General features: G+C 55.5%; 1 protein-coding gene across 1 annotated transcript; it reads left to right on the top strand.

The window, feature by feature from the left end:
* The first annotated feature begins 377 nt into the window (after positions 1–377).
* ZBTB47 (zinc finger and BTB domain containing 47) lies at positions 378–14651 on the top strand. The gene is made up of 6 exons (XM_032181476.1): positions 378–545; positions 8247–9617; positions 12787–12934; positions 13630–13745; positions 13903–14047; positions 14162–14651. Exons 1-6 carry the CDS (start codon positions 543–545, stop codon positions 14521–14523), a joined length of 2145 nt encoding a protein of 714 aa, XP_032037367.1. The 5' UTR covers positions 378–542; the 3' UTR covers positions 14524–14651.
* The last annotated feature ends 6294 nt before the right edge of the window (positions 14652–20945 follow it).

The raw sequence follows: 20945 nt of genomic DNA, 5'->3' as shown, positions 1-20945 counted from the left end.
GGGGAGAAAAAAAAAAAAGCCGAAAAAAAAAAGGGGATAAGGGGAAGGGGGATGCGAGCAGGGCTGGCAGCGCGGTGATTCCCTCCTCCCTCCGGAAAGGGGAAGAAGCGAAAAAATAATAATAATAATACAAAAAAACCCAGCAAAAAAAACAAAAAGGAAAAAAAAAAAAAGAACACGGAAAAAAAAGAAAAAGGACAAAAAAAAAAGAAAAAGAAAAAAAAAGCAGGGGAAAAAAGGCAGAGAGAAAAAAAAGAGGAAAAAAAGGAAAAGAAAAAAAAAAGCGTAGGAAAAAAGCGAAGGAGAAAAAGGCAAAAAAAAAAAAAAAAGCGAAGAAAAAAAAAAAGAGAGAGAAAAAAAAGGCAAAGAAGAAAAGGCAAAGGGAAAAAAAAAAAAGGCAAAAGGGGAGAAAAAAAAAAAGAAAAAGCCACCAAGCCAGCAACCCACCCAACCCACCAGCTCCTTTTTTTTCATGGAGAGCACAAACCCCAGGCAAGCGGAGGAGGACCGGGACTCCTTTGCGCGGAGACCTTTGCATCAAAATGGTAGAGCCTGCGCCCCCCCTTTCCTTCCCCCCTCCCTTTATTTTATTATTTTTATTTTTTTTTCCAGCCCCCCCTTTTCCTTCTCCCCCCCCCCGGGTTACTTCGCAGGGGCCCTCCCGCAACTTGCCCCGCTGGAGGCTTTTGGGGAGGGGGGGACCCTGGGGTGGGGGGGGCTCCAAGGGCGAGCTGGGGGCTGCTGCATCCCCCTTTTTGGGAGGGTTATGGGGTGAGGGGGGGGCTGCGAGCATCTCACCCCCATTGCACCCTTCCAAAATGAGCCGGGGGAGCTGCTTTTTGGGGGGTTTTAATTTTTATTTGGGGGGGGGGGAGGCTGCTGCATGGAGGTCCCCCCCCCCCCTCTCTCTGTGGAGCGCAGCGCGGAAGCGGTCTGCGTTTGGCTTTAATTGCGGGGTAATTAATGATAATAATTAATGAGGGCCACCCCCGCATCACACCCCGTTTGTATGGGGGTGCCCTGGGAGGTTTGGGGGGGGCAAGGAGGCAGGGAGGCTGCACCCCCCCCCCCCCCCCCGGGGTGAGGCCCAGCACCCATGGGCCGGGGGGAGGCCGCTCGCCCTGCTTGGGGAGGGTGTGTGTGGGGGGGGGAGCTGGGATTGGGGGGTTGTGGGGGGGGTACTGGGCAAAATGGGGGGGAACTGGGAAAGTTTGGGAGCCCTCTGAGGCCGGAGGATCCTGCGCGGCGCTGGGAGGCCCGGGGCTCCCTTCGGCCCTTTGGGTTCCCGGATGACTCCTTCATGTTGCCGAGCCCCCGCTGCGGGTGGGGGGCACCCAGCGGTGTGTCCCCCACCCGCCACCCCAAACCCAAACCTCACCCCTTAGGGAGCTGCTGCAGGGCTGCGCACCCCCCCCCCCTCCTCACTGCAACACCCTGGCAAAACCCCCGTTTCCCTGCACGCCGTTTTTTTTTTTTTTTTAAATAATAAATAAATAAAGTCATGAATAGCGATGATAATAGGAACGCGGCGCGGAGGTGCGTGGCGGTGACCTATTTTCGCCTGGCGGTGGTTTTCTTTTTGGGGAGGGGGCGGCGAGCAGGCCTCGAGGTGGAGGAAAGGGGGGTGGAAATCCCTCGGGATGTGCCCAGCGGCCTCGGTGTCCCCAAAAGCCAGCGGCTGTGGGGTTGCCCCCGTGCCCTGGCTCCGTGCCCGTCCTAACAGCCGGGGTCACCCGGGCGGCTTTTGGGACGCGGCGAGGGAAGTGCCGGCTTTGGATGTGCAGGGGGGGATGCTGGAGCCAGTCTCGGGCTCGTGAAATTCCTGCTGGCCTTAAATCTGGCCCTAAAACCGTGCCTGTGTCCCTCAGGATGGGTTTGGGAGGTTTCGGTGGTCCCCGGCGGTGCAGGTGGGGATGGAGACGCCGGAGCCCGGCTGGGTGGGGAGGGGGAAAAGTTGGGGACCTGAAATGTTTGTGCTCGGCGGAGGAAAAATCCTCCTTGTTGGAAGGAGGCTGCTTGGTTGGTCGGATTTTGGTTCCCGACCCGAGGTGCTGCCTTAGGGTTCGGGCTCGAATTGCCGGGGAGATAAGTGATGAGAGCTGAGGGGGGACCCCAAAGCCCCCATCCCACCCAGACAGGGTGCTGCGGGAGCCTCAACGGAGGCAGGAGGCTGGGGTAGAGGCTGGCGAGGTGGGGGCAGCCCACCGAGAGCACCAATGAATTTGGGGACAAAAAGGATGGGCTCAGCATCGACCCGGTGCAGGATCCAGGCCCCGTTGGCGAGGCTGGGGCGCGTCCCCCACCCCGTTCCCTTCCATCCTCCAGCTGGGGACAGGTGGGGGCCTCGTCCCCGTGTCCTCACCGCACCAACCACCTCATCCCGAGTTTGGACACGGGGAAGAACCGGGGGGGGGCCTCGCATCATTGCTGGCCTCCCCGGCCGGGCAGGGAGGACGGAGGGAACAGAGGAGGCCCGGTTGTTGAGGCCTGTTTTGGGGCTGAGCTCGGGGAAGGGCTGCGCTCAACCTTTAACCACGGCGGCAATTTTGTGGTCTGGAGTCGGGCTCGGGGAGCGCCGCAGTTTTTTTCGCCGCGGGAGAGCCAAATCCCAGAACCGCCGGGGCCGATCGGGGTGCGAGGCCAACCTCAGAGGCGTCGAGGGGTGTGGGGGCACCTGCGGGCCTCAGCTCCCACCTTCGAGGGTCGGGGAGCCTCGGTGGCACCCCCCAGCTTGTGGCACGGGGCAGGGTGACATTGCCACCCGCCGCCCTTCATTCCACGGAGCCCGTGTGGTGCCTGATTTTTGGGGAGACTTCAGCCTCTTCTCCTCCAATTCTGGGGCTGGGATGCAGGGGGACATCTGTGGGGTCCTGTAGAGGGGATGCTTGCTTGCTCCTCATCCCCGTGACCCCGGTGCAGGGCTCTGCGTGCCGCGGCCCCGCTCGTGCCAGCACCTCGCGCCGGGGCTGGGCAGCGGCTGGATCCGGCCCCTGGCGCAGCCGCTTGGCCGGCAGCCCGGCCAGGGAGGTTAGTGCTGGGGTTTGTCCTCGTTTCCTCCCTTCATCTTCCCTCCGCTTGTTTTTCTCGGGCTGGGGAGGGAGGCAGGAGGCAGCTTGGAGTGTCCGTGTGTCCCCCACACCCTCCTCTTCCTCTTTGGGGTCCCCTAATCCCCCCCCCCAACCCCTCTGCACTTTGTGGCATGGGGCATGTCCCTGCCGTGGGGTCCCCTCCGCAGCACCGAGTTGATTTCAGCTCTGATTTGCAAGCAGCGGGTGCCGGGGGGACCCCACATCTCTGCCCATTTTTGGGGTCCCCCCGGCATCACCCCCATGATTGGGTTTCACCGTTTTTTTGGGGCCGATGGTCTGTCTGTCCCGAAGCATCGCTGTGGCTTTGCAGCTCCGTGCGCGAAAGAAAAGCAGAAGGACGCCCGGAGGGTTGAAAAAAAAATAATTATTTTATTTTTTTAATAAAAATGTGCGAATGCAACCAGCCCTTAACCAGCAGCTCCGGCTCCCCTGCTCTAGGGCCCCTCAACCAGGCCTCTGCGCGAGGCCCAGCCCCGGGGCTGGGGGAAGGATCCGTCCCCGATCCCTTGCTTCAGGACCCGTCCCCGCTGCCCTCCAGGCTGCTCTCTGGAAATCGTCTTCGAACCAAAGCCATGAGGGGGAAAAGCAACCAAAGGGAGGGGAAAATCAGTCCCCAAAAGCATCTGGCTGTCCCCAAAGAGGGCTAACGCGTTTCTCTGTTGGCTCCTTGGGGGCATGGAGGTGTTTTTTGGGGTGTCTGACACCCCAGGGTGGGACAGGCGCTGGGAACATCGCCCCACCATGGGTCTGGATGTGCTGAGCATCCTCGCCCAGCCAAAAATCATCCTGTACCCAAACCCAGGATGATGTAGGCGAGCCCAGCGACCCCTACAACCACCTCTGCCTCTACTCGGGGTGGCCTCGAGCATCTCCAAAGTTCCCAGCATCCTTCAAATCTCAGGGAAAACACAACCTAGGGAAGGGGACGGCGACGTGAAGCCCCGTCGGTGGTTTGGGGCCGTGCCCACCTCCCGGCCCTGCAGCACCCCGCGGGCGGGATGCCGGCCGCTGGGGCTCTGCCCGCCGGCAGCACGGCCGAGCTATTGTTTTCCCTTCCTGCTTGTTTTTCCGGACATCCTCGCGAAATCCTAAACCCCCCCTCGCAGCGGCTCCCGGCGAGGTCCCGCTCTGGGAGGGCACGCAGCGGGAGCGACGCTCCGGCAGCTTTTTGCCCCTTTTTATCCCCAAAAAATTGGGCAGGAGCGGCACCGGGAGGAGCTGGAGCCGTGCTGGAGGTAGGGGACAGGCGAGGGAGCGGCGCGGTGGGGAGAGCCTGTCCCATCGCCGGGCTTCCGTGCGTGGCCACGGTCCAAAATCTGGTGGCTTCTTGGGTATTTTGGGGATGTTTTGTGGCTTTTGGGGGTGTTTCTTGAGTTTTTGGTGGTATTTCTTGTTATTTTTCAGCCGTTTGTCCTCAAAATTGTTGTCAGGATTGTCTCATCGTGTTTGACATTACCTGGCCTCAAACCTACAAGGAGAGGCTGCAGGTCCCATCCGAGGGTGCTGGAGTTTGAGGGCAAATTTCATGGATCAAACCCCAAAGCATTGGCACTGGGGTCAGCATCCTTTTAGTGCTGCGCCTTTGCGTCGTTTAATTCTGAAAAAAAAATCTGGTTTTAATGCTTTTTTCCTTCCTCGAGCAGAAGTCTGAGCGTGCCGTTACGTAGGGATCCAGCAAAGCGCCTTCATCCCCAAAATGCAGCGTTGTCCAAACTGAAAATAGGACGGGCCTTTAGATATAGATTTATTTTTTGATGAGCAAGGACAAACGACGCCCCGAGCTCCTTATCAAAGCACTTTCCCTTCGTGCAATTTTAGTACCTAAGGCCAACGTTAAACGCTTCGGCGGGCGGAAATGATACCCAAAAGCCGGCTGCGGGTTTTCACGGGAGAGCTGAGTTTGGGGGATTTTCAGGGGGCTGAAAAACCTGAAGGAAATTCCCGGATTAGGGTCTCGCAGCCGCTTCTTGTGCTGCAGTGCGTGGGTGCAAGGGGGGGGTGTTTAAATAATAAGGACCTCTCTGGTCCTTGCTTCCTCGTGGTGGCCAAATTTGGGCTCCCCGCGGTCCATCCAGCGAGCATCAGCATCTGCGGTTCCCACCTCGCCTTTATCTCCTGCTCGCATCCTGGCTCCCGTGTCCAGCCAAGGGGCAGCAGAGAGATTGCTTTGAAGGGGAAGGAAGGAAACGGGGGCTTGTGCGCATAGAAAAAAAATATAAAAATAATAATAAAAAATCCATTTCCATCACAAAGCCTGCGCGCGGAGGGCCCCCCGCTTGCCCCCAGCATCCTCCCCATGGGCTGTTTCAGCCGGGGCTTTGGCAGGGATGGTTGGAAATGCTCTTAAAATAGAGCCGGAGGGAAGCATCCGCGCGGGGGGGCCGGCTGCAGGCGCCGGCTGGCCCGGCGGGGTGGGGATTTCGTGGCCACGCCGCTTTCGAATAATCCTGACGGGGTTTTGGGGCTCGGTGGCAGCGCCGGGTGGTTTGGTGTTAGCCCCGGTTGGGTTTGGGAAGAGGGTGCGAGCGTCCTAAGGGATGGGGGGGGCGCCCAAAATTGGGATGTGGGGTTGGGGACGCAACGTGGGGCTCGCTCCCACCACGTGGCACCACGTTGGGCCTCTTGTGAGGCTGAGCCCTATAGCCGCCATCGAGCCAAGGCAGCGATGGCAAAAGCGGGGTTTTTCATGGAAATATCCACGTGTATTTGCGGTTAACCCATGGGAAGGGGCTGTAGGATCGCCCCCTTTGTGCCGACGCGGCCCCCGGGGGGGGACTTTTGGGGATGAGGCGGGGATGTGACCCCCGCGGGCGCCTCGACGCCGCGGCTCGGGGCTTGGCTGGGACGCCGGCTCCGGGCGAGAGCACGAAAGCATCTGAGAGCAATAAAGAGCAAAAACCCTCCCGCTGACAGGCCCGGGCTGAAGTCACCGGCGGGCCGCGGCCAAGACACGCATTGTCCTCGCCGCTGCTGGGACTGATTAGAGCCGCCTGGCAGGACCCGGCGCTGGGTGAGGGGTCAGCCCCTTTTTGCCAAAAACGCCTCGATCCGGAGCGAAAAGCCAGCTTTTTGTTTTCCAGGCTGGGCTGCGACGCCGTCCAGGGGACCTAATTTCCCCTGAATTGCCCCCGTTTCTCCGCCCGCGCACCTCTTGCCAGCCTCGCGGCATCCAGCGGCGGGAGCCGGGCAAGGTGCACCCCGGCGTGGTGGATGCTGGAGGAAAAAACCTGAATTTAGGGGTTTTTGGAGCAAGATCAAGGAGGGAGAGTCCCTGGCAAGCAGCGAGGAAGCTCGGTTGAGGGCTTGCTGTTTCTTCGACGTTCGTGGTGATTTTTGTTATATCATCTTTTGGCTATCCAAATTCCTCCCGTCGGCGCGTCGTTGGGGTTGGAAAACGGGGACGGACGGGTGGATGGGGGGACAGACGGGTGGCTGTTCCAGCTGGGATGCAGCATTTTGTCCCCAATACACCCACAAATCCTCCTTTTTCCACCTCCTTGCCCTGCTCCAGGCTGCGGAGCTGCATTTTTCCTCCTTTTCCCCAGGGCACGAGCGCTTGCTGGGGCTGCCCTGTGCCGGGACCGGGGAGCCGCTGGGTGGTTGCGGAGCAGAAATTCCGAGAAAATGAAAAAATTTAGCAGGGAGGAGGAGGGATGTTGTTTGTTTGTTGAGAAAACAAAGAAAACACCCATTTTTTATTATTCGAGCAGTTTTTTTTCATGCGCTTTTTCCTTTGGCTCGCAAAAAAAAAAAAAGACAAACAAAGTGCATCTTGCTGGAATCCGTCTGTTGATCAAGAACTGCCGTTTGTCCCAGAAGAAAAGTGTCAGCTGAGGAAGTCCCATGGAGCTGGAGGTGCAGGATGAAGCTGCCCCTCTGCCTCCATCACCGCACCGCATCCCTGCGGTGGGACCGGGCGCGTCCACGTGGCCGCATCCAGATCCCATCCGTGGAGGTCTCTTGGGTGCCCGGCATGGAAAGCAAGAAGAGAGCAAGGGGGAAGGAAATCTGGGGTCCCCGTGGGATGGGGGATGAGGATCCTGGAGGGTCTGTGCTGTGGAAAATGTTTGTGGGTTGAAATAAATACCAGGCAGCACCAGCAGTGGTGTTTGCAGCATCTCCCGGCTCGGGGCTGCAGCTCCCAGACTTGAGTTTTACCAGGTGCTGCCTTTCCCCAGGTAATTAAAAGGAACAAACGGGCAAAAAAAGGGATAGAAAAAAATAAGTGTAGGTCATCCTGGTGAGTCCTGCTAAATGAACTGCCAGTGTGAGCTAGAACATGTAGTGGAATTCAGTAATTTCTTTCAAGGGGGGTGTGCTCGACCAGGATTTTGCTCAGGGTGGAGTAGGGCGAGGTGGTGGAAGAGCCGCCGGGTTCGTCTGTGTCTGCCCCAACCTCATGGGAGAAACAAGAGGAGGAGGAGGTACAGCCCAGAGGCTGCTTTCTGGGCAGAAAAGCCACATTTGGGGGATTTCATGCAATTATGCTGTGGAAGTGGAGAGGTTTCAAGTCCTAATTTCTTCCTAGCTAGGGGGGATAGATCTCAGCCAGCGCCTGAAGTTGGTGAACATCCACCCCGGGGAACCCCATCTGATTCAGGAGGTTGAGGACGTGTGGAAGTGTCCCCTCTCCTGTGCTGCATCTTCTCTCCATGGACATGGAGGGCTGAGGGGCTTTGGCCACCACCACATGGTGGTGGGGTGGTCGGGGTGCCTCCTGCCCACGTTGAAGGGCTTTTGGCAAGGGCTTGTGTAGCTTCAGCCTGCCCTTGCAGTGGGTTTTCTCCTCCTTGGTTGAGTCTGATGGACTCCGATGGGTGGTGGAGCGGTGTGGTTAGGCCTGGTGGTGGGACTTCTTGTGTGGTAACTCCCAGGGTTTTTGGTTGGCGTCTTCAAGCTGGGCCTGGTGGTGGAGCTTCTTGGTTGGTGACCCCAAAAGCAGTCTGGTAGGGGAGGGTTTGGGTTGGCATCTTCAAGCTGGGCCTGGTGGTGGAGCTTCATGGTTGGTGAATGCAAGTTTAGTCTGGTGGTGAAGCTTCTCAGTTGGCCTCTCTGACCTGGGACGTGTGGACAGGGATGGGTGGCGTGGCCGGGCAGGTCTTTTTTTTCCAGAGGAAAGAGCCTTCCTGAACACTTTTATTTCCTTCCTCCCCACAGCTGATAGTCGAAAAGACGACTGACTACCCTTCGGCCGAGTACTCCCTGGTGGAGGATGTAGCCCTCCACTTCACGTGTTTGATGGACAGACTGAACGAGCAGCGCCTCTTTCAGCCGGACCTGTGCGACGTGGACATCGTGCTGGTGCAGCACAAGAGCATCTTCCCGGCGCACAAGGGGGTCCTGGCGGCCTACAGCCAGTTCTTCCACTCCCTCTTCACCCAAAACAAGCAGCTGCAGCGCGTGGAGCTCTCGCTGGAGGCCCTCACCTCCCAGGGCCTCCAGCAGATCCTCAACTTCATCTACACCTCCAAACTCCTCGTCAACTCCTGCAATGTGCAGGACGTGCTGAACGCGGCCGCCGTGCTGCAGATGAACAACATCGCCTCCTCCTGCCAGGACCTCCTCGACACGCGCTCGCTCAGCCTGGCCGCCGACATGGCCCTGCCCGCCGAGGGCTGCGCCGGCCCCCCGCCCTACTACTGCGAGATCAAGCAGGAGGTGGACGCCCCCCACCCCAAAATCTACGCCCGGGAAGGCAACGACCCCTACTCGGTGCGGGTGGAGGACGGGGCGGGCGGTGGGACGCTCCCCGCGGGGCCGGCCAAGCAGTACTACAAGGAGGAGAAGGACGGCGGCCCCGGAGCCGTTTGTAAGATGGAGGGTGAGGAATCCGAGGAGGACCTGGACAGCCAGGGCTCCTACAACCGGGAGCAGATCATCGTGGAGGTGAACCTCAACAACCAGACCCTCAACGTCTCCAAGGGGATGGAGGGGAAGGCGGCCGCCAGCGAGGCGGCCGTGATGGGGCGGCCCGACGGCGACGGGCGTGACACGGAGGAGGACGGGGAGGAGGAGAACGAGGAAGGGGAGGAGGAGGAGGAAGAGGAGGAGGACGCGGAGGTGGGGGAGGAGGAGGAGGAGGAGCACAGTGAGGAGGAAGACCTGGAGGAGACGACAGAAGAAGAGGAGGATGAAGATGACGACGAAGATGCGTCGGAGGTGAAAAGAGAAAAGAGCGGGCAGCCTCGTAGGGGCAGCCGAGCATCCAAGGCCACCAAATCCACCATGGCCACCAGGTCGCAGGAGATGGCCAAGGCAGAAGAGGAGGAGGAGGAGGAAGAGGAAGGGCAGCGAGGGAGGAAGAGGAAGAAGGAGCAGGACGGGCTGGGCCAGAAGGTGAAACTGGAGGAGAAGCAGCACTACCCGTGCAAGAAATGCCCCCGAGTCTTCAACAACCGCTGGTACCTGGAGAAGCACATGAACGTCACGCACAGCCGCATGCAGATCTGCGACAAGTGCGGCAAGCGCTTCCTCCTCGAGAGCGAGCTGCTGCTGCACCACCAGACCGACTGCGAGAAGAACATCCAGGTGAGCCACCCCGGCACCATCCCATTTTCGGGGGGACATCCCACCACGATGGGCATCCCACCACAGGGATGGACATCCCACCGTGATGGGACATCCCACCTAGCATGGAGAACGTGTTCCTGGGGTCTACACCCTGGGAAGGGCTCCTGCTCAAAAATACTTTTTTGCTGATGGCACATGGTGGACAGGAGGGACTCTAGCTTCTCCCGTGACTCATATTTAGGCTTGGGGGTTCCCATGGTGGCAGGGGACTGGTGGATTAGTGCTGGGGGACTGTGGTTTCCCCTGGCCAGCTGGGTGGAAATGGGGAGTAACTTCAGGGGAGTTATTTTTTCTTTGGGTTTATTCAGTTAATCTGCATAAAACGTTGCGAGCCCCTAATGGAGAAGCACTCCAGCCGGTTCCACCCAGGCTTAAAGCAATTTAGCTTAATTCAAAGAATTGCTGACACGAGCTGAAGTGGTTGTAATCTGCCTTTTGTGCTCGTTAGCTCGCGTATTAGGAAATTTCTGAACCCACTTGACATCTGCGCGTGGCTCGGGCATGGCGTGCCCTTCACCTAGAGCCAACGGGATCTTCATCTGCATGTGCAAATGGCCTCTGTTAAATCAGTTTTGGGGGAATAGATAGCTGTCCTGGTTGAGCAGCAACATTACACATTCCTGCAGAGCCCTCCAACTTCTCTTCTAATCCCCAGTGACCAGTTTTGCACAATGCCACTGCTACAGATAAAATAAATCGCGTCTTCTGTAGGGCTTTGCACGTCATCCTTCCCATCAAAGGATGGGATTTTGAATGGTCTGGCAGCCCTCCCAGGTGAAGGGAACACAGCCTAGGTGCTACTGGAGTCTGTTAAGGCTTGTATCCCAAATAAAACGGGTGATGAAGCCTTTTGGGGCGTCTTTCTGAGAAATTCACCGGGCTGAGGCTGCTTTTTTTGGATATGTTTGTGTTCCCTGGCCTGGGAATAGTGAGAGCATCTCCAACACCCCCTGCCCGTGGGGTTGTGGCTGGATTGGAGCCTGTCATAAAGCAATTCAGAGTGGGTTTTCCCAGAGCGTTGCTTCGTGCTCTTCTGCTTTTCTTCCGGATGACATGGGGCTATCATCCTCCACCTCATTGCTTTTTTTTTTTCCTCTCACCTTTTTATCCCCTTTCCAGGTGATTTCAGAATAGGGTGAACCACGGCTGCCCCTGTGGTGACTTCCCTCTGTGCAAAGCGTGGCTCATTACCTTTCACTTAGTGAGGCGTTTTAAATTTTATAAATAGAAGCCAAATTCACTCAATTTACTCCGACAATATTGAATAACTTTATTAATATACTGTGGAATTGTTTCTGGATGGAAATTAGATTTTTTTTTTTTCAACTCTATACCTATACGGGACAGGTTTTATTTCTTTTTTTTAACCACATCCGTGGAGGGACTTTTCCTCTTATTCCATTCGTGTCAGGTGCTCTCTTTTGCTGACTAGTCCCCAAATCTCACCCATGAGCTTTGCTCCCTGCGAACGTTTCCCATCATCACCCATGGCCCTGCAGGCTCCGTAAGCGGCTTTCCGGCCACCTGAAAAAAGATTCAGCCTTTGCTTTGTCGCGTTGGTTCTCTGAATCTCTTTTGGCCGTCTCCAGTGTGGTTTTCCTCTTAACTTGCCAGAATTGATCTTATTTGCCTTGTCTTTTGCCTGAGGGTGCAGGGCTCTGCCCTCGAGGCAGCTCGGTGGCAGCCGGGGGCTCCCCTTCATCTCCCGCTTTCTCTCTCTCTTTAATTTTAATATTTCCCTGCAGCCTTTTCCTTTTTAAGCGGAGGAATGTGGAAGTTGTCCTGAAACATCTCTTAGAGCAGAGATAAAACTGTTCCGATCTGTAGAAATATTTACTTAGAAACGGCAAAGCTCAGAGGACTGCTCGTGCTGAAATTCGGGCCTGCCAAGAAGAAGGAAGGCGAGCGCTGGGAATGCCTCCGTGACCCTCGTCGTGCCTCCCAGGCACCTAAATATAAATAGAGACACTGTGACTACATGACATAACAGTATATTTTCCACGGTGCTGCAGCCTCATTCAGTGCAAAATTTGGATGAAGCCCATCAATGAGCTCCTTGGGGTGGGAGGAAGAGGTCGAGGCCGCGTTATCTGCGCTTCTTCAGGCCCCGCTGTGAATCCCTAGGGGTTTGCTTGGCTGTGCTGTTGCCAGATGCCTCCTAGGCATCAATTAATTATTTTTCTCAACACACCAGCGAGCTGAAGAGACTCTGGGCCTGGTTGGACAAGAGGAGTATGAGTATCCATGTGCATTGAGGCTCAGTAAACAGTTTTGCCCCGATTTAGGCAATTCCCAGCCCTCCCTCGTACGGCGATGTGAGCTGAGCTCGTGTGGTAGCCATGGGCACACGGTGAAACACCAACTGCAACCAGAAGTGAAAAAACAGGTCCTGACAGCCAAGGTTACAGCTTTTTCTGGCCATTTTCTGAGAAACATCAAACTTGGTGGAGCAGGAAGGAATCTCTACCATAACTTCCAGGGGGAGACTTTGCATGTGCTTAAAAACGTCACGGTGTGGCATTGTGTTGTGCAAGTGAACGGGTTTGGGGGTCTGCTTTGGTCCCGGTTTTGGGGTCTGCTTTGGTCCATTAATGACTGTTATCTGAGTTAATGGGTATTAATGGAGTTGTGGGGAATAATGGATGTTTTCAGAATTTATGGATATTAATAGAATTTGGGGGATTTTCAGAGAACTCATTTCATGCTGAAGTATCCAGAATACCTGCCAAGGACTGAAGTCATGCTGCCCTAGCTTGGGTCTCTCTTTTTTCCCCATATTCCTTGCAGCCTCCTAATGCTGAGATTGAGGGTTTTTTTTGGATATAAGGTCTTCATTGTGTGCAAGCAGGAAAGCCCCAGCTGGGTGTGAGCCCCTGGTGCAGGAGGCAGTGGGTATGTGAGAATTGTCGCATTCTCCCTTGGAAAGGCATCACCCTCTTCCCCATCCAATGGACAGAAATTTGAGTTTTGGAGGTTTTGAAGCAACAAGGTCTGGAGCAGACTTGGTGGTGTTATGTTGGCTGCAGGTTTTGTTGATGACGTTGTCTTTCAACGAAGCAAAACCCCAAATGTGGCCATGCCTTGGGACGTTTCCCTGCCTCCCTGCCCAGCCCCTCTCTCGTTGCAGTGCGTGACGTGCGGGAAGGGCTTCAAGAAGCTCTGGTCGCTCCACGAGCACAACAAGATCGTCCACGGCTACGCCGAGAAGAAGTTCTCCTGCGAGATCTGCGAGAAGAAGTTCTACACCATGGCCCACGTGCGCAAACACATGGTTGGTGAGTGCAGGAGGCATTGGGGCCACAGGAAGTCTCCTTAGGGTGCTCGTCTGGCATTCCCATGATGAAGAGCATTTTTCTATTTCTGCCGTGTTGGGAATTTGGGGCTGGGTTAACTCTTGGTGAGCTTTCTAACGGCAAGCTGAGGCATTGAGATTTGCCTTTTTTTATCCTGCGGTGCTGGGTGGTTAATGCTGAGCGTGTGCCTGCTCTGTTCAGCTTGCTTTTGGAGCAGGCACGGCACCGGGGAATCTCATTTATTTCATTTAACCAGAAAAAAAAAAAGACCTCAGAAGTGATCAAAGGAGGATTTGAAGTGTAACCATCCTTCCCTTGTAAAAGAGGATGAGCCTGCGCCAGTGCTGGGCTTTGAAAAGCAAACTGCACATGGCCATGGTGGTCACGTCCCTCAGGCTGGCTGCTGCTTCAGGCACCAAAAAGGACCAAAAAAGGGATTTTTTTTGCAGGCAGTGAGGGAGGTGTCCCACACTGGGTTGTTTTAAGGAGAGATCTGAAGGACAGGGTGCTGTTGGTGAGCCCCAGGATGTGCTCACGGGTGGCACGGTGCTGCCGTGCATCTTCCCAAGATGTTTTTGGGTTGACCATGGTTGGGTGATTGTGGGATTTGGGGATCTTGGGACTGTTGGAGGTGGATGTGCGGGGAGGGTGCATGACGCTGCTCGCTTCCACTCCAGCTCACACCAAGGACATGCCCTTCACCTGCGAGACCTGCGGGAAGTCCTTCAAGCGCAGCATGTCCCTCAAGGTCCATTCGCTGCAGCACTCGGGGGAGAAGCCTTTCAAATGCGAGGTAAGGTCCCTTCCCTGGGAAGACATTTTTTTGCATTATTTTAGGGGAAAAAAAAAAAGATTTTTGTGCCGCTCCCACACGCTGGTGATTGGGCAGAGGTGGGACGGGATGCGGGGGTGTTCGAGGTGCTCATCGTCCGCTCGTCCTCGCCCTGCAGAACTGCAACGAGCGCTTCCAGTACAAGTACCAGCTGCGCTCCCACATGAGCATCCACATCGGGCACAAGCAGTTCATGTGCCAGTGGTGCGGCAAGGACTTCAACATGAAGCAGTACTTCGACGAGCACATGAAGACGCACACGGGTGAGAGAGAGCTCCTGGCTTGTGGGATGGGGTGGCGATGGGGTGCGGGTGGGTGGTGCGGGCGGGGTTGGATGATCGCCTCTTTCTCAACCCGTGCACCCCTCCCCAACGCAGGCGAGAAGCCCTACATCTGCGAGATCTGCGGGAAGAGCTTCACCAGCCGCCCCAACATGAAGCGGCACCGCCGGACCCACACGGGAGAGAAGCCCTACCCCTGCGACGTCTGCGGCCAGCGCTTCCGCTTCTCCAACATGCTCAAAGCCCACAAGGAGAAATGTTTCCGCGTCAGCAACCCCCTGGCTTCGGACACGGCCGCCCCCCAGCCCGCCGCCAGCCCGGCCCCGCTGCCCCCCGGCCCCGGCGTCTCCCCGCTGCCGCTGCTTCATCCCCTCCCACAGAGCCTCCCTCCTCCTCCTCACCTACCGCCCCCGCCTCCCCTCTTCCCCGCGGGGAGGATAAATTCCAATAACAACTAGGTGCCCCCAAACGCCCCGCACAGACTGCTCTGCCCTTCGGAAACGCCCGGGGAGCCGTGGCTTTGCTTGCTCTCTACCCCCCTTCCTCCTCATTTTGGGGTTGTTTTGGTGGGTTTTATTTTATTTTATTTTATTTTGTTTTCATTTTCTCGCCCGTAAAGCCTTTTTTTTTTTTTTTTTTTTTTTTTTTTTTTGTGGAGAGGGGGAGCTGGGGGAAGCCCCTGAGGAGCGTGGATGCTGGGGGTGGGGGGAACCGTCCGTAAAGGTGCAGATAAAAGGCATCGCTCTCCGTTTTGTCCCAGCCGTCAGCCCCCGTGCAGTCTTCCACCAGCAATCCCCATTGTTGGGAAAACAGGGAAGGGAAACCTCTCCCAAAGGGATTTTTCCCACCAGGAGATGGTGATTCAACCCAGCGAGGGGACAGATGCCAACGTGCAGGTTCCATCGGCTCTGTCCCCAGCTGGGCTGCTCGTCCCGACCCTCCCCGGCTGGCCCTTTCCCCATGCATCGGCTTCATCTCCATGCCAAGAGGGCTGTGGGGCACGGAGGGACACGATGCTGCGCCATCCTGGGTGCCAGCACTTCCGTATTTATAAGCAGAAATCTAGGTAGTGGTGCTTGAATCCCTGTACTGTAAAGCTGGTCTTTAATCAGGCCCTTTCCCCGAGAGTTGAGGTGGGCACCGTGCAAGAGCTTCCCGCTGGCCCTGGTGGCCTTTGGCGAGGAGATGTCCCCGTTGGAGAGCCATCAGCAGCCCTCGCCTCGTCTTCCTGCCCCAACACAGGTTTTCCTCCCCGATAGGCAAAAGCACAAACACCGGTGCTGTGTCCTGGGGCATCAGCAGCCAGCTGCCCCTTTGGTTTTGGGGGTTTTGGGGGGGTTTTCTTCTGGTCCCAGTGAGAGCCGGCTTGCTGGGGATGCTCTGGCGTTTGCAGGGTGGCTTTGGAGGAGCTCAGATGGCCTCGGGACCCATGGGAGGGTGGCTCCGGGATGGAGGAGCGGGACGCAGCCCGTTCTCGGCAGAATCAGCCCAGAATAGTGCCTTAACAATTCGAATAAACCCCTGACCCATGGGGGAGCTCCAGGCTGGGAGCTGCTGGGTCTCATCCCAAGGATTAGACCCTGGTCAGCCTGTTGACGTCCCATCCTCCAACTTCTTGCCATGCCAGGAAAGCCCACGTTGCTCAACCAAGCTTCCCATCCCCGTAGGGTTGGCAGCCCCTTGAGGGGACCCCGATGTGCCCGTGTTGTCCCGAAAAGGGCTGTAGTTGGCTCAGTGTTGCCCCACGGTGTGGGTTAGCACCTTTCCGGCCACCTTGTCCTTGCGTGTTCCTCTCCCAGTGAGCTGAATGATGTTGAAGTTGAGCTGGTCTTGGATTTCACTTTTTCAGCCTGGCTTCATGCCAGCAGGGGAGAAGAGGAATTGTGGGGGGGAGCAGCAAAGCCGGGGAGGTTTTGCTGTTTTCTTTTTTTGTCTTTTTTTTTTTTTGTCAGACGCCGGGGGTCCAAGGTGGGTCTCTTGCTGCTGTGATTTACCTTGGGGTGTCACGCGTTGATCTGACCATGTCTTCATGGTCTCTCTGCCCAGGAAAATGCCCCTGGTCTGGGTCAGGGTGAGCTGGGAGCACCGCAGAGCCCCCAGCCCGGGCAGAGAGGTGCCAGGCAAGAAGTGGGGCTCGTTGCAGCTGCCCAGGCCAGCAGATGTGTGTGGATGTGGTCAGGTTGTGGAGGAGGTCTGGTGGTGGTTAAGGAGGTAGAGAGGACACTGCAGGAGCCCTTTCTCATTCGCACCTCAGTCTGGGCAGTGTCGGGGTGCTGGGGAGGGTGATCCACGCCTGGCTCTGTGCGAAGTCTTTGCGCTTCGTCTCCTGGACCAAGCTAGCAAAGCGCTTGGGCACTTCTAAACCTGTCCCCGCCTAGCCAGGAGGGCTCATCCACGTGCTCAGGAGCTCTGCTGGATGGGGTTGTGCAGAGCCAGCAGCCTCACTGGGACAGGGGAGAGCCCGCTCTCCCCTTCTCCAGCTCCCACCTGTGAGGGACACGGGCTCTCAGTTCTTGGGGCCATTGGCTTTTTGAAGGGACCATGACCCAGCCTGGAAAGTAATTGCTTTGGAGGCACTTTCAGTGATACCCTTGGAGATGTTGGAGGGCCTCAGTAGGGTGGTCCATGCTGTCTCCTCCTTCTCTGCCTTCCAGACCCCTTCCCCTTGGGCTCCCTTGGGTTTCTTTCCCCTTGCACTTGGCATTGAGACAGGACAGGAGCCCGCACCCCAAGGAGAATTCACCTTGCCTGTATGGTCTTCTGTGACGGAGCCCATCAGCCTGCCTGCCTGGCAGACTTCTCCCCCCAAGTAAATCCCTACACCAACGCATGCCCCCTCGTACTGCTCACCTGGAGGTGGCTTTCCCCATCCCTGCCCCAGCTCTTCCTCTCCCAGCGAGGACCTGTCCCGCTCAGATGTCACCAGGAGATGACAGCTCCTCCTCGAGGCTGATGAAGCCGCCTTGGGCTCAGGTGGGAAGAGTTGGCCCTCAAAAAAATTCCTGGTCCATGGAAAACCCAACGACTGCTCTCAACCACCTCCAGTCCCCTTCGAGAGCCTGCCCGGAGAGCCGCTTGGAGACGTCGAGATGTGACCATGCACACAGCACTTTGGAGAACCAGATCCCTGCTGCTCCCTCCCCTCTCCGAGGCCTGGGCAGCTCCCAGGAGTCCTACACAGCCTCCGAGCCCTTTTGTCTACGCCCTGACTCAGTCCCGATGTGTCTCGTCGTGTCTGGTTTTCATTAACGTACTAAGAGCTCAAACGAGTCGCTCCCACAGCGCCTCGTCCCACATCCACCCCGGTCGGCCCCCGTCGGCCCCCATTGGGTTAGACGGGGCGGAGGAGTTGGGTCCGTTGTTTTCAAGCTTTTTATATTTTATTTTATTATTATTATTATTATTTTTTAACTCTTGCACCTTAATCTCTCACATCCCTTCTTCGACAGACCGTGAGGGTGGAGAGGGGCTTGGTTTCCATCGCGCCTACCCGCGAGCAGACCGCAAGGCAACGGACCTGGCGGCGTTTTGGGTTTTCTTTTCCCTTTGCTTTGAACTCTAGGGAGGGAGGGAGCCACGCAGGGAGGGTTGTTTTTGTTTTTCTATATCCCAGGAGCCTGGTAGCACAGACCAGTTAGCCTCATAATGCCCATGAGGTACGGCTGGCCCTTCGGACCACAGCCATAACCCAAGCGCGGTGGGAAGGTGATGGGTGGACGGACGGTGGGAGGGAACGGCTGTGACAGTGCAATAGAGACGAGCATCCGCTGCTAGACAACTCCACTGATTAAACTCTTGGTTCGCCTGAAGTCAAGAGGGAAGGACAGATGGACAGACGCCCTTGGTTCACACGGACGGAGAGAGCTTCCCCGCACGCAGCCCCGCTTAATGACACGCAACCACGACGGAGTTGGGTCGAACTCACGAAGGAAGAAAATTGTTGAAAAACAGGAACAAAAAAAATTAATAAAAAATAAGAACAACCTCGGTAGCATGGAACTTGAAGGAAACAAATGAAACCCCAAGCACTTGCCTCAAAACTAGTTTCTCATGCCTGGTGTTCGGCTCTGTATTATTTTGCGGCATTCAGTACCGGTTGCCCAAACATGCCAAGTTAAAGAGTGTATCGGTGGCTCTACTAGTGTGAACAACCTAAACGAAGCACTTTATTCTGTATAGATAAGGGAAGACGGGGAGGGGTGGGGAAGCGTGGATGCTTTTCGGAAGCGTCTTAAGTAATGTTCTAGGAAATGTATTATTATTATTATTATTATTACTTTTTTTTTTTTTTTTATGACCATGTGTAATCAATATATGTTTATCTTTAACGCCAAGTACAGCAGTTACTCTCTTTGGGACGGTGTGAGGAGGGGGAGGCTGAGGCTGCCGGTTTAGCCCATCGTCACGGGGCCACCGGGGCAAGGCTGCAGGAACGGGCGACTCTTGCTGTGGTCTTGGCCCCGTTGATTGTCCGGGAGGTCCCAAGAGGTGCTTCAAAGCTGCCTTCCAGGGCACAGCTCACAGCCAGCCTTGGCACCGCGGCCCCATCCCGAGCCATCTTCTGCCTGGGGGTGCTGGAGCTGCTCTCTCGGCCACCGGCGAGCAAGACGAGCCACGGCAGGCTGTTTGGGGGTGTCCCTAGAGGCCATGGTCCTTGGCCGTGCTTTGAAACCTGCTTTTGGCCTCTCACCAAGGCACGTTCAGGGGTCGCTGAGCTCTGGAAGTGGTGAGAGGACAGAACCGGGCCTTTCCACCGCGTTCTCCCAGTCTGGAAGTGTTACGACTGTTACCAAAGAGGTTGCAAAGTGGAAGGACTGAATCAATAAACGATTTGTCTTTTATAAAAGAAAGCCTAAAGCTCCGCCGCTTTCTTTGTTCTTAGGGCAGGGTCTCGCTTCTGCTGGTGCCTCACACGCGTGGATGTCGCGTTGGGTTTGGTGGGAGGTGTCTGAGCAGTCTGTGTGAGGCAACTGGACTGTTGTGGGCCAACAAAAAGTAGCTTTTCAGGGAAGGGTGATGAGTGGGTGGAGGAAACAGCTCGATGCTTGCAGCCCCGGGGGTGTTAGGAGGGGTGAGGACTGAGCTCCTAGGTCCTACCGGCTGCACGAGCTTTGGGTGAACTAAGAGATGAGGCTTCCTGAGCACCTCTGCAGGCAGTGGAGAAAGCGAGGAACCCATCCAAAGGCACGCAGCACCTTCATTGATTGGAAATGGAGCTGTGGGAACCTCGCCAGCTGATGTCAGCGCCGATGTTGGGAAGCTAATGGAAGACGAGGTGATTTTGCTGCACCCATGGGATGTACCTGCTCCTCTACAGCTAGCATTGCCTGGAGAAGATACCCGGGGGGACCTGTGCTGATGGAGCTGTGTGCATCTCAGCCAGGAAACCACGGGGCAGCAGCAAGGAGTGATGCCTCCCTGGGTGTTCCTGCTGGCGTTTCTTCCTTATGATTTCCTTTGAACTGAAGCAGTCTCTTGGCGAGGAGGTGGTGAACCTCCCTGGGCCAGACTTTTGCTTGGCGTTGTGCAAATCTTCTGCCTTCCTTGGGCCAACTCTGGCTTGCAGACTCTGAGAGCTTGCCCTTGTTGCTCAAGCGATGGGATATTTCAAGCTCTTCTTTTATAAAATTGCCTTTTTTTTCTTTTATCTTTTCTTGCCCTGTGCCAGCAGTGGCGTCTCTCAGGGCTTCATAAAGGATGTGAACTGCACACGAGCGCTCACCTCCCGTTAACCATATCCCCAGCGGACAGCTGCAAGGGGAGAGGACTGAGGATTTGGACCTGGCTTAATCACCACTTCTCGAGCTGTTATTGAGGGACCACACCACAGCAACTTACCAAGACACAGCAGTGCTCCCCTTGACTTCAAAGGGCCCACATTTCCCCCAGGAAAGAATCTTTCGAGATTCTTTTGACAATGCTCTGGTTCCTTTACTCATGCAAAATGGTCTTTACCTCCAAACATGTTTTAGTTTCTCCGAGACTTCATTTTGAGCTAGACAAATCAGCCAGACTTTTGATACCGTAATTTTCATGCCACTTTCAGGGCGTTTACAAGGTTTGTATTTATTGTTTTTTTATCGTCACCCCCGCTCACTGCATCATGATGGTGTGTAAGCATCCAGCTGGCTTTCCTCTTCCTTTCCCTAGGTAAGCCTCTAGTCCTCATATCTACAGAGAAAAGCTTTAAGGATATGAGCATTAAGTTTCAGCTCCAAAATGCAAGAAAATAAGAATAAAATCTGGGTCTCTGCTAGGGCTCTCCATGGGGCTGGTTTGCTGGATGTGTTCAGCACAGCTTTTGCTTGGTCCTTGTGTTTAGTTGCTGTGGACATTCAGTTACGGCTCTATAAGCATGCAGACAAAGGGAATTTCTTTTGAAACATTTTAAAGATTTATTTTTAAATAAACCACTGGTCAGGCAGCATGGACATCATTAGATTTTTGCTCTAACAGATCTTTGTCCTGCTGCCAGTACAGTCATGTTTCTATCAAAACATCATTATGATAACTTAAAAAAAAAAAAAAACACAATGCATTTTTTTCTCAGTAGGAAGCTCTCTTTGAGCCAAACACGGCTGAGATCTCCAAGAATTCTGCAAATTAGAATAGTGTTAAAAAAAAAAAAAAAAAAAAAAGAAAGAAAAAGGTTCAGAACAATAAAAATGAAAGACAGCATAAATAAAAAAAAACCTTTCCCTGAAAAACAGCATTTGTCCAACCGTAGGTCAGGACAATGTGATCTGTGATTGAAGATGGGGAGCCCAAAAAGATGGAGATGAGTGCTCACGGCCCTCCCTGCCTGTCTCTCTTCCCTTCCCTACCTTACTCCTAGCATGACTCTCCCCCTCCTGCAGTCTTTAGCTCTTTACATCTCTTC

The sequence above is a fragment of the Aythya fuligula genome, chromosome 2 (genome assembly GCF_009819795.1).
Source record: "Aythya fuligula isolate bAytFul2 chromosome 2, bAytFul2.pri, whole genome shotgun sequence".
Taxonomy (NCBI): domain Eukaryota; kingdom Metazoa; phylum Chordata; class Aves; order Anseriformes; family Anatidae; genus Aythya; species Aythya fuligula.
Note: the sequence above shows the minus strand (reverse complement) of the source record. Positions and strands in the feature narration are given on the sequence as shown.